The sequence below is a fragment of the Pan paniscus genome, chromosome 9, assembly GCF_029289425.2.
Source record: "Pan paniscus chromosome 9, NHGRI_mPanPan1-v2.0_pri, whole genome shotgun sequence".
Lineage (NCBI taxonomy): Eukaryota > Metazoa > Chordata > Mammalia > Primates > Hominidae > Pan > Pan paniscus.
In genome coordinates, this window is record NC_073258.2 from 50,008,273 (window position 1) to 50,021,331 (window position 13,059).

The 13,059-nt window shown below is 41.6% G+C and overlaps 1 protein-coding gene across 2 annotated transcripts in view; it reads right to left on the reverse strand.

The window, feature by feature from the left end:
- The window catches only part of NUP160 (nucleoporin 160), a 74,897-nt gene that overhangs the window by 20,793 nt on the left and 41,045 nt on the right, over positions 1 to 13,059 (reverse strand). For both annotated transcript variants that reach the window (XM_008968076.4, XM_003815170.7), the window contains exons 18-23: positions 9,412 to 9,545; positions 8,076 to 8,146; positions 7,175 to 7,334; positions 5,566 to 5,635; positions 4,455 to 4,553; positions 2,839 to 2,958 (exon numbers count right to left, since the gene is read on the reverse strand). In XM_008968076.4, the coding sequence (XP_008966324.1) occupies positions 2,839 to 2,958; positions 4,455 to 4,553; positions 5,566 to 5,635; positions 7,175 to 7,334; positions 8,076 to 8,146; positions 9,412 to 9,545 (654 nt within the window). The remainder of the gene's footprint in view (positions 1 to 2,838; positions 2,959 to 4,454; positions 4,554 to 5,565; positions 5,636 to 7,174; positions 7,335 to 8,075; positions 8,147 to 9,411; positions 9,546 to 13,059) is intronic.

A 13,059-nucleotide genomic window follows, 5' to 3' on the forward strand; every position in this document is an offset into this window, starting at 1 on the left:
GAATGAAAGAATAAATACAATTTCACTACTAACTGTTCAAGTCACAGATGAATGTAAAGAATAGTAAATAAACACCATAGTTTTATAAAAACCCTAAAGATAATTTACTAAATGACTGACATAATCCTTTTTTTTTTTTTGAGACAGGGTCTCTGTCAATCAGACTGGAGCACAATGGTGTGATCTCGGCTCACTGCAACCCCCACCTCCTGGGTTCAAGTGATTCTCCTGCCTCAGCCTCCTGTGTAGCTGGGATTACAGGCATGCCCCACCACGTTCAGCTAATTTTTGTGTTTTTAGTAGAGATGGGGTTTCACCATGGTGGTCAGAGTGGTTTTGATCCCCTGACCTCAGGTGATCTGCCTGCCTCAGCTTCCCAAAGTGCTAAGGTTACAGGCGTGAGCCACTGTGCCCGGCCTGACAAACATTTTTGATTGTCCACCCTGTCAACGTCTGCCCGCTACCCTAACCATGCACATTTCCCTATCTCATATACGTGCAATTCTCTAATACATATGTATGATACATCCAAAATACGCATTTATAAAGGATGAAGATAAAATAAAAAGTTTTAAAATTATTTTTATTAATTTTTTGAGACAGGGTCCTGCTCTGTTGCCCAGGCTGGAGTGCGGTGGCATGATCATAGCTCAGTGTAGCCTTGACCTCCTGGGCTCAAGTGATCACCCCATCTCAGCCACCTGAGCAGCTGGGACCACAGGCATGCACCACCATGCCCAGGTAATTTTTTAATTTTTTGTAGAGATGGGGTCTTCCTATGTTGTCTGGGCTAATCTCAAACTCCTAGGCTCCAGTGATCCTCCTGCCTTAGCCTCTCAAAGTGTTGGGATTACAGGCGTGAGCCACTACACCCACTATAATGGACCTGGAAAATTCTTATCTTCTAGTGACATCATAGCCACCGCATGTATTGCTCACATGTTTGTGGTGATGCTGGTGTAAACAAACCTACTGTGCTGCCAGTCATATAAAAAGTATAGCATGGCCAGGCACTGTGGCTCATGCCTATAATCCCAGCACTTTGGGAGGCCGAAGCAGGTGGATCACTAGAGGCCAGGAGTTCGAGACCAGCCTGGCCAACATGGTGAAACCCTGTCCCTACCAAAAATACAAAAATTAGTGGGGTGTGGTGGTGCACACCTGTAATCCCAGCTACCTGGGACACAGAGGCAAGAGAATCGCTTCAACCTGGGAGACGGAGGTTGCAGTGAGCCCAGATCGCACTACTGCACTGGGCAACAGACTCCGTCTCAAAAAAAAAGGAAAAAAAAAAATATAGTATATACGATTATATAAAGCACGTAATACTTTTTTTAAATTTTGAGACAGGGTCTCATTCTGTCACCCAGGCTGTACTGGAATTCAAAAGAATTGTCATTAGTAGGAAAGTAGAGGTTTTTTTTTTTTTTTTTTTTTGAGGTGGAGTCTTGTTTTGTCATCCAGGCTGGAGTGCAGTGGCATGATCTCAGCTCACTGCAACCTCCGCCGCCTCCTGGGTTCAAGTGATTCTCCTGCCTCAGGCTCCTAAGTAGCTGGGATTACAGGCGCACACCACCATGCCCGGCTAATTTTTGTACTTTTAGTAGAGATGGGTTTCACCATGTTGGTCAGGCTGGTCTCGAACTCCTGACCTCATGATCCGCCCACCTCAGCCTCCCAAAGTGCTGGGATTACAGGTGTGAGCCATCGCGTCCGGCCAAGGGTTATTAAGAGCTACAAATCTACTTCAGTGTAAATTCATTTATCTAATAAGCAATTAACAAAACAGTGAAGACTGCTTCTGTGGCATTTACTTTCTGGTGGGAAATCCAGATAAATTCTAGTCTAAAATATAAAATCAAGTATGGTGAAATGTTATACAATCTGGAAGTGTGCACAACAGGATGAATAAAAAGCTTTTCTGCACAGGCCAGGCAGAGGGCACTATCTGAGTAGGTGACAGATAAGCAGAGACCTGAATGGAATGAGGGTGTGAGGAAGGGCATTTCAGGCTGACAGAACAGCAGGCAGAAAGGCCCTAAGAGAATAGAGCATGCGCTTGACTTGAATGAGACAGTAAGAAGGTCACCATTGTTACAATGGAGTGACCAGAGGAAAGAGGGGCAGGAAACAGGTCAAGAGGACCCTCAAGTCCAAATTATAAACTAAGGCTAAATACAGCATTACTAGTCAATTCCCAGAAATATCAGCAAGACTAGTAAAGTGCAAATTAAATAATAAAATTCTAATGGCAACTGGGCTAATAAAATACCATGACGAAAATTTCATTTCAGTTAAAAGTATTTATCACATTTCACCATTTAACCCTAATTATAGATCCTGGGAAAAAATTTTAACTTAAAATATGTTTCTTTAATTTCTTTTTGTTTTTTTTGGAGACGGAGTCTCGCTCTGTCACCCAGGCTAGAGTGCAGTGGCACGATCTTGGCTCACTACAACCTCCACCTCAAAGTTCAAGTGATTCTCCTGCCTCAGCCTCCCAAGTAGGTGGCATTACAGGCACCCGCCACCACGCCAGGCTAATTTTTGTATTTTTAGTAGAGGCAGGGTTTTGGCATGTTGGCCAGGCTGGTCTCAAACTCCTGACCTCAGGTGATCTGCCTGCCTTGGCCTCCCAAAGTGCTGGGATTACAGTCATGAGCCACCGTGCCCGGCCATGTTTCTTTAATTTCTCTAGGCAAATTCATTTTTTTTAAATTTGGAAGTTCAGGGAGCAACTAAATTTTTATAGTATTTTTCTCCAAAAATAGCAAAGCAATGTATTTCAGATGTGTTTTTACACAGGGTGGTATAAGGCCAAACCAAGACATGATGTACCTTGTCATAATACTGCAGCCTGGGGGTAGACACGATCTCCCCATCCTCTGAGCGAATCAAGCGATCCAAGAATTCCTCTTTGCCTACTTCAGATGCTGCCTGACAAAAACATTCCAGAGCCTGGAGAAATAAAATATAAAATGACTTGTAACAGATCATTCAAATTCTAGGTGCTATGAATCAGGGGTTCACATGTAAGGGAAAGCAAAAAAAGAAACAAGATTACTTAACATGGTCTACTCTATGTATAGTTTCTGACACATATGAATTCTATGTGATGCATTCATATTTTTAAAAACGTATCTCACACTTAACTTAAGTGCTACCAATTAAAAAGTAAACATTGGCCGGGTGGGGTGGCTCACGCCTGTAATCCCAGCACTTCGGGAGGCTGAGGCGGGTGGATCACGAGGTGAGGAGTTTGAGACCAGCCTGACCAACACGGTGAAACTCCATATCTACTAAAAACACAAAAATTAGCCGGGCGTGGTGGCGTGCACCTATAATCCCAGCTACTCAGGAGGCTGAGGCAGCAGAATCGCTTGAACCTGGTGGGCGGAGGTTGCAGTGAGCTAAGATCATGCCACTGCAGTCTAGCCTTCCAGCCTGGGTGACAGAGCAAGACTGTCTCCAAAAAAAAAAAAAGAAAGTAAACCTTAATAAGATGATTGACACATACATACATAATAAGGCAACTGTAGCAATATGTTAACAATTGTAGAATTTGAGTGATAGGTATATACTGTTCACTGTAAAAAGTCTTTAAACTTTCCTGTCTGTTTGAAAATTTATGTAATAGAACATCAGGGAAAAAATTAAAACTTTAAACTACATAATGAGAAAAAAGCAGCATAAAACAATAAAAAAATGTAATTAATAAGTAAATTTAGGCTGTGTGCAGTGGCTCATGCCTGTAGTCCCAACACTTTGGGAGGCTGAGGTGGGCAGATCACTTGAGCCCAGGAGTTCGTGACCAGCCTGGGCAACATGGGAAAACCCCATCTCTACAAAAAATTAAAAAATTAGCCAGGAATGGTGGCTCACGCCTGTAGCCTCCAAGTACCTCAGCTACTTGAGAGGCTGAGGTAGGAGAATCACTTGAGCCCAGGAGGTTGAGGCAGCAGTGAGCTGTTGATTACACCACTGCACTCCAGTCTGGGTGACAGAGCAAGACCCTGTCTAAAAGAAATAATAAAATAAGTAAATAAGTTTGATTTATAAAAATGTATCCTGGCCAAACGCGGTGGCTTATGCCTGTAATCCCAGCACTGGGGGAGGCCAAGGTGGGAGGATCGCTTGAGTCCAGCCTGTGCAACATAGTGAGACCCTGATTTTACAAAATAATAATAATAATAATAAAAGGAATCTCTAAAAACACACAGGGGCAGGAGAGTTCTAATATTTTCTTATGTTCCTGAGTCCTATCTAAATTGCAGAATACAAGAAAGTAGTCCTTACATGTATATAATGCCTTTGACTGGCATTAGTACAGTCTTCTTTAACTTTATCTAGAGGATTCTATGTCTCCCATCCCCTAAAACCTAGTCAAATGGAAGCTAAGCAACTTCCTTGCGTTAAAGTTTATAAAGTTTATTTGCCATTCAAATGTAGTTTACCTTCTGTCCTTCTCCTGTAACTAGGTAACACCTTCCCAGCATAAATCGACAGGAACCAACATTGACTTGACACCAGGGATGTAGCAGTTGAATATAATCCTTAAAGGCATAAAAGGTGCTTTCTGATTAGAAAATAAATGTTACTTAAGGAGATACTCATTCCCAAGTTCTTCGTCACAGAGGATGAAAAGACAGTGTTTGAACAAATGTTTTATTTCCTGACATAATTCTGATATTAAAACCTACCCCTGTTGCCTTCCTTCTTCATCCATTCCCCCTTTCCTTACACAAACAGGAGTCTAGTAACACACATACACATACTTTACATCTCAGCAATTTTCCAATTTTTGGTATTTATTGGTTCAATGACTAGATTCCAGTAAAGGATTTATATGAAAACAATAGTACATTTGTATTACTATGAAGAAAACCTAGCAGAGACAATTTCTTAAAAAGACACTCTAGAGGCCAGGCACGGTGGCTCATGCCTGTAATCCCAGCACTTTGGGGAGACGGGTGGATCACCTGAGGTCAGGAGTTCGAGACCAGCCTCGCCAACATAGTGAAACCCAGTCACTACTAAAAATACAAAAATTAGCTGGGCGCGGTGGCATGTGCCTATAATCCCAGCTACTCGGGAGGCTGAGACAGGAGAATTGCTTGAACCCAGGAGGTGGAGGCTGCAGTGAGCCAAGATCATGCCACTGCACTCCAGCCTGGGCAACAGAGTGAGACTCCGTTTCAGGAAAAAAAAAAAAAGATACTCTAGAAAAAATCATGTTAGGAATTATACTGTCCAGAGAGAAGTAGAGAAAAATCTCTCTCTTTAAAAGTTTATTTTATTACTTTCTTTAAAAGCCTTTAGAACCAGGTATTCTCTCAGCCAAGTACTAACCATGTCCAACCCTATTTAGCTTCGTAGATCAGACAAGATCAAGCAAGTTCAGGATGGTATAGAAATAGAGAACAATCTCTTTGGGGTATGTCTTCACATAATCGAGTTTAAATTATTGTGGTTCTTTAAAATGCAGTTAACATTTACAACGAAAAAAATTCAGCAATCCCATGCTTTACAAGAATGTGTAGACATGAAATGTTCAAAGGAACTCACCTGCAATTGTACGTATTGGCAATTTCCCATCAAACATTCTAGAAAGAGACAACCAGGATTGCTAGGCCATCTAGTCATTGGTTAAGGATATTTCTTAATTTTTGTTGGCAAATCTTAAACATATACATTGGGCATCAAATTCAGAAAAGTCCATAAAATAGCTTAATTTACAAAAACAAGGCAGAGAAGTTGGCCAACCACATGTTCTTTCATCATCACTAGAATACAGTTAAACAGTTACTTTTATACCAGGAGACTTGTTATAGTGCTTAGAACTCAGATAACTATGGAATAAAGCATCTATTTCACCAGGCACAGTGGCTCACTCCTGCAATCCCTGTACTTTGGAAGGGTAAGGTGGGAGGACTGCTTGAGCCCAGGAAATCAAGACCAGCCTGGGCAACACATAAGAGTCCTGTCTTTAAAAATAAATAAATTTTTAAAAGCCTGTATTTCATTCCTGGGTGTTCATTTTCAATTCCAGCTGGTGTACCGCAGAACACAGTATTGGTGCCAGTGGACATCCAGCACATAACATGGTACCTGGCATATAGAGCCATTCAATAAATATTTGTTGAATGAATGTCTTTTTTTTTTTTGAGACAGAGTCTCACTCTGTCGCCCGGGCTGGAGTGCAGGGGCATGATCTCAGCTCACTGCAACCTCTGCCTCCAAGGTTCAAGTGATTCTCCTCCCTCAGCCTCCTGAGTAGCTGGGACTACAGACGCATGCCACCAAGCCCAGCTAATTTTTGTATTTTTTTGTAGAGGCGAGGTTTCACCATGTTGGTCAGGCTGGTCTTGAACTGCTGGCCTCAAGTGATCTGCCCGCCTTGGCCTCCCAAAGTGCTGGGATTATAGGCATGAGCCATTGCAGCACCCAGCCAAATGAATAATGTCTTTTTTTTTTTTTTTTTTGAGACGGAGTCTCACTCTGTTGCCCAGGCTGGAGTGCAGTGGCGCAATCTCGGCTCACTGCAAGCTCCGCCTCCTGGGTTCATGCCATTCTCCTGCCTCAGCTTCCCAAGTAGCTGGGACTACAGGCGCCTGCCACCACGCCTGGCTAATTTTTTTTTGTATTTTTAGTAGAGACAGGGTTTCACCGTGTTATCCAGGATGGTCTCGATCTCCTGACCTCGTGATCTGCCCACTTCTGCCTCCCAAAGTACTGGGATTACAGGCATGAGCCACTGCGCCTGGCCGAATAATGTCTTAAAACAGACCTAGGTATTTCATTACATAGGCAGAATAAGAACCTTAGACTATTTAGATAGAAGAGAGCTGCTTTTTTTTTTTTTTGAGGAGTCTTGCTCTGCCGCCCAGGCTGGAGTGTGGTAGCGCGAGCTTGGCTCACTGCAACCTCCACCTCCCAAGTTCAAGCGAGTCTCAGCCTTCCGAGTAGCTGGGATTACAGGTGCAGGCCACCACGCCTGACTAATTTTTGTATTTTTAGTAGAGGTGGGGTTTCACCATGTTGGCCAGGCTGGTCTCGAACTCCTGGCCGTAAGTGATAAACCCGCCTCTACCTCCCAAAGTGCTGGGATTACAGGTGTGAGCCAACATGCCCGGCCAGAAGAGAGCTTTTCACTGGCTTCTAAATAAAAGGATACAAAAGCTGCAATAAATAACTGGTAATTGCAGTAATCATTTCAGGCCAGTTCAATCCAGTTTGACTCAGAGGTGCCTTTGGCTGACAGAAGAGGTGAGATATAATGTGTTTTCTTGCAACTTCTTGGAAGAATAACTCCACAATAGTCTGAGGACTAGATACTTAAAAAGAAAAAGTTATGACAGTTTTGTGTAGTGGTAATTATCAATTTTCAATTAAAATAGTCTATCAATTCATTTTATGCTTGTAACAAACAATTTAGCACTTCAAAACAGAAAATGTATCACGGGTATATATCCAGTGGCAATATAAATAAAAGTAGTCTGTAAATTGTGAGGCACTATAAAAATGCAATAAAAACACCATTCACATCAAAGTTATAGTCATTTCTTTTCAATGATCTCACAAGACTTAAGTGCCTTCCCTAGAAATTCTTCATGATAAATACAATTAGCCCCAGGATTTCAACTTTTATACCAGAACAATACAAAATAAATTCTCCAGAATAATGGTTTTCAAACATGAGGGATACTTTTAAATATCTGTTGACTAAGATTACAAAAGTTACCATGAACGAATAAATTTTTAAATGATTTTGTTAATCACTGGAGCATCAAAACAGAATGGGAAAGCAGCTATATATATATATATATATATATATATATATACACACACACACACACACACATATATACCATATCCTTAACATATGCCTGATCTGGTACTACAGTTTCACAGACCCCATGCCACAAACGGATATCTCAGGCCACAGCTTACTCATGCCTTCTGAAAGCAAAGAGCCTAGCCAACCTTTCTATGGCAAAGGTGGCAAAAGACCACTTTAATGAATATGCAATAAATCCCCAGTTTAAAATGAAATGTGTACATAGTCCACTCCTTACCAAACCTATTTGCCATTAAAGCACCAGAGTCTGTTAATTCCAGTACTGATAAGTGTTGGAGATTAGACTCCCTGTGAGAAAAGGGGAAAAGACAGCTTAGTAAATTCTCCTATGCTAAACATTACTTCTACAAGCTCTTCTATGAAGAACACTGTCAATTTAATTAATAAATTGCACATAAAAGCTCCACTGAAAGCACAAAAAAAATTGGAAATCATTATAATATAGATTGTTGCCCATAATATCACTTCGTGACCCTTCAATGAGGAGCCAGAGCAAACAGGATGGTTTATCTTATTGAAAATGTGAATCTCGGCGGGGTGTGGTGGCTCATGCCTGTAATCCCAGCACTATGGGAGGCTGAGGCGGGTGGATCACCTGAGGTCAGGAGTTCAAGACCAGCCTGGCCAACATGGTGAAATGCCACCTCTACTAAAAATACCAAAAATTAGCCAGGTGTGATGGCAGGCGCCTCTGAACTCAGCTACTCTGGAAGCTGAGGCAGCAATATTGTTTGAATCAGGGAGGTGGAGGTTGCAGTGAGCCGAGATCGCACCATTGCACTCCAGCATGGGCAACAAGAGCGAAACTCCATCTCCAAGAAAAAAAAAAAAAAGTCAATCTTGTAATTCTTGAATTTGGCTATAAAGAATCTCAGCCTACCTAAAGTAACAAGCGTAACATTTTGTGTATGGTCTTTCCTTCTGGTTTCATCGTATTTTATATTCAACATAATTTATATGTACATACAAACGTGTAGTACATAAGTATATATAATATAATACATAATTTATTTGTACACATACATACAGTCTATGATTACATGTGACTTATTTTCATTCTTACAAGTTGCCTTCAACCTGTAACAAATAAAGGCACCAAAAAGCTCTCTGAATCTTAATGGCATATAATTTTACGGCATCCTGTTAAAAATCTTTTTCCTGGCTGGCGTGGTGGCCCACGCCTGTAATCCAGCACTTTGGGAGGCCAAGGCAGGCAAATCACCTGAGGTCAGGAGTTTGAGACCAGCCTGGCCAACATGGTGAAACCCCATCTCTACAAAAGTACAAAATTAGCTGGGCATGATGGCAGGTGCCTGAAATCTCAGTTACTTGGGAGGCTGAGGCAGAAGAATCACTTGAACCTGGGAGGCGGAGGTTGCAGTGAGCCGAGATCATGCCACTGCACTCCGGCCTGGGTGAGAGAGAGTGAGACTCTGTCTCAAAACAAAAACAAAAACAAAAACAAAACACTAAAACTTTTTCCCTTTAAGACAAGGGGAAAAATAATTAAACTCACAATTTAAATTTTAAATAATTGGGATAATGAAACTCACAGTGTGTCAAGTGGAACATCAGTTGCCAAGCACTCACTTCCCCATTTAATGAGGTAATAAGATAAGAGTAGGGGAGCTGTTCGATGTAGTAGGTCTTGCTGAGCTTGAAAGAGCTGACCAGTTCCCCAAATCACCTATACATTATGGGTAGGTGGACCAGACAAGAAATTATAGCAATTAGTAATGGTAACTCTTACGGCTCAGGTGGAGGTAAAATAAAATAACAAATACAAAGGTCACAATACTGTAACAGCAACACGTTTTACATTTTACGGTAGCAAGTGGCAAAATATCTTCCCAAACATTAACAGTCAAAAAATAATCAAAAACAGCTCACCAAGTAACGGAAGCTGATGATGAAAAGAAACCAACAATAAAAAGCTTAACTTTCATTAAATCTGTGGGTTCAGAATTAAAGAAGAGGGCCAGGCACAGTGGCTCACACCTGTAATCCCAGCACTTTGGGAGGCTGAAGCAGGCAGATCACTTGACCCAAAATTTCGAGACCAGACTGGACAACACAGTGAAACCCCGTCTCTAGTAAAAATTACAAAAATTAGCCAGGCATGGGGGTGGGCGCCTGTATTCCCAATTACTTGGGAGGCTGAGGCAGGAGAGTCGCTTGAACCCAGGAGGCGGACGTTGCAGTGAGCTGAGATCGCGCCACTGCACTCCAGCCTGGGTGACAGAGCAAGACTCCGTCTTAAAAAAAAAAAAAAAAAAAAAAAATTAGCCTGAGTGGTGGTATGTGCCTGTAGTCCCAGGTACTCAGGAGGCTGAACTGAGCCCAGGAAATCAAGGCTGCAGTGGGCCGAGATCGAGCCACTGCACTTCAGCCTGGGCACAACAGAAGTGAGAACTTGTCTCAAAAAAAAAAAAAAAAAGAATTGAAGAGACACAGGGAAATCTAAATTCTCTCATATACTGCTGGTGCTGGGTAAAAAAACAGGTATGACCATTATTATAAGCAAATTTGGCAGTACTACCAAAAGCCTTAAAATGTGCATTACCTGTAGACCAAATTCTAGTTTTTAGAACTTATTCTAGAGATATAATTAAAGATGTACAGAAAGTGGCCAGGCACGGTGGTTCACACCTGTAATCCCAGCACTTTGTGAGGCTGAGGCAGGCAGATCACTTGAGGCCAGGAGTTCGAGACCAGTCTGGCCAATATGGCGAAACCCCATCTCTATTAAAAATATAAAAATTAGCTGGTGTAGTGGTACGCATCTGTAATCCCAGCTACCTGGGAGGCTGAGCTATGAGAATTTCTTGAACCCAGGAGGCGGAGGTTGCAGATTGCACCACTGCACTACAGCCTGGGCTACAGAGCAAGACTCTCAAAAAAAAAAAAAAAAAAAAAAAAAAGATGTGCAGAAAATTATGGACATAAAGGAAAAACTGGCAACAAAAAGAAAAACGTTGAGATTTATAAAGTGGAAGAACAGAACAACCAGATTACAAAAAATACTATGTAGTTTATTTAAATTTTACAAACAAACCAAAAAGAATGTGCATGGAAAAAACGTATATAGCAAAATTTAAGTAGTAATCACTGGGTAGAAAATTATAAATTTTTAAATTTTTGCTGATATATATTTTGTAAAGGTTCTACAATGAATATCTTATTACTTCTGTGTTCAGAAAAATTGACAAAAGTTATAATTTAAAAAACAAAAAACCTGAAAAAAATGGAAGAATCTACATAGATCAAAAAGAACTTAGTAAAGGCTAACCAACCTAACAGACTTTCAGGAAAGGTTCATTTTTCAACTTGGTGATCTTAAACAAATTATCTTCCCAATTTTTTTTTCTTTTTTTTGAGATAGAGTCTCACTCTGTCATGCAGGCAGAAGTGCAATGGCGCAATCACAGCTCACTGCAGCCTCAACCTCCCAGGCTCAGGTAATTCTCCCATCTCAGCCTCCCAAGTAGCAAGGACTACAGGCTTGCTGCACCATGCCCGGCTAATTTTTGTATTTTTTTGTAGAGATGAGGGTTTGCCCAGACTGGTCTCAAACTTCTAGGCTCAAGCAACCAGGCCACCTTGGCCTCCCAAAGTGCTGGGACTATAGGTATGAGCCACCACATCTGGCCTTTTTCTTACTCTTGCTTGAAATTCTACCATTAGCGATGTATCTGGGTTAATAATTTCTTTTCTTTTTTTTTTTTGGAGACAGAATCTCGCTCTGTCACCCACGCTGGAGTGCAGTGGTGCAATCTTGCCTCACTGCAAACTCTGCCTCCTGGGTTCAAGTAATTCTCATGCCTTAGCCTCCTGAATGGCTGGGATTACAGGAGTGTGCCACCAGACCCCGCTAACTTTTTTGTTTTAATAGACATGGAGTTTGGCCATGTTGGCCAGGCTGGTCTCGAACTCGTGGCCTCAAGTGATCTGCCCACCTCAGCCTCGCAAAGTGCTGGGATTACAGGTGTGAGCCACTGTGCCCAGCCTGAGTTAATACATTCTGACTTAAAATGTATAAGTACATTTATACATTTTAAGTCAGAATTAAAATGGGAGCCCCAAAGGACTTTTGGCTATTTACACATTAATATGAATTGCTTTAATTAGATTGCTTCTTTGACAGGCTCAAATGAGATTACTGACTTAGAAAAAAATGGGACGTCTGACTGTGGGGAGAAAAATAATTTCTTAGCATGGGACATTCAGTAGGGTGGGTGATTAGGACTATATATTAGCAACAAGAGTCTGGTGGTCTAAGAAGAACAGAATGAAAAAGCAAGCACAGAATAGAGTTAGGAGGACCACAAAGATAAACCTGCATCTCAAAACTGTGTTTAGGGTAAGCCTTGCACTGTAGAGAGTTCTTAGGTTGGGCGAGGTGGCTCATGCCTGTAATCCCAGCACTTTGGGAGGCCGAGGTAGGTGGATCACCTGATGTCAGGAGTTTAAGATCAGCCTGGTCAACATGGTGAAACCCTGTCTCTACTAAAAATACAAAAATTAGCCGGACACGGTGGCACGCACCTGTAATCCCAGCTACTCAGGAGGCTGAGGCAGGAGAATTGCTTGAGCTGAGATAAGGCCACCGCACTCCAGCCTGGGCAACAGAGCAAGATTGTCTCAAGAAAAAAAAAAAAAAAAGAGAGAGACAGGAAAAAAAAGAGAGTTTTCTTTTTCTTCCTCCATACTAAAGGGTACGCTTACCACATTCATAGTTACTAATAATACTACATTTTAGGAGAGCCAACTTGGGAAAATTTTCCACTACTACACATAGAAAAGGTTAAGAGTAAAGCAATCTGCCTCATATATGTTATTTTAAATCTACTGTTAAGTTCCAGGGTACATGTGCAGGATGTGCAGGTTTGTTACGCAGGTAAACGTGTGCCATGATGGTTTGCTGCACAGATCAACCCATCACCTAAGTATTAGGCCCAGGATCCATTAGCTATTCTTTCTGATGTTCTCCCTCCCCACCGTCCCCTCCATATATGCTCTTAATCTATACTCTCACAAGGATTACAATGCTTATTCATTCTTAATTCAAAAATATTTATAGAGCATCTCATAAGGCCAAGCTTGGGGGAATAAAGCAGTGAACCAAGACAAAAGTATCTGTGCTAGTAGGGCTGACATTTTGCTCCTAAGTGCTTGTAGGCCTATAACAGGTTTTAGATTTT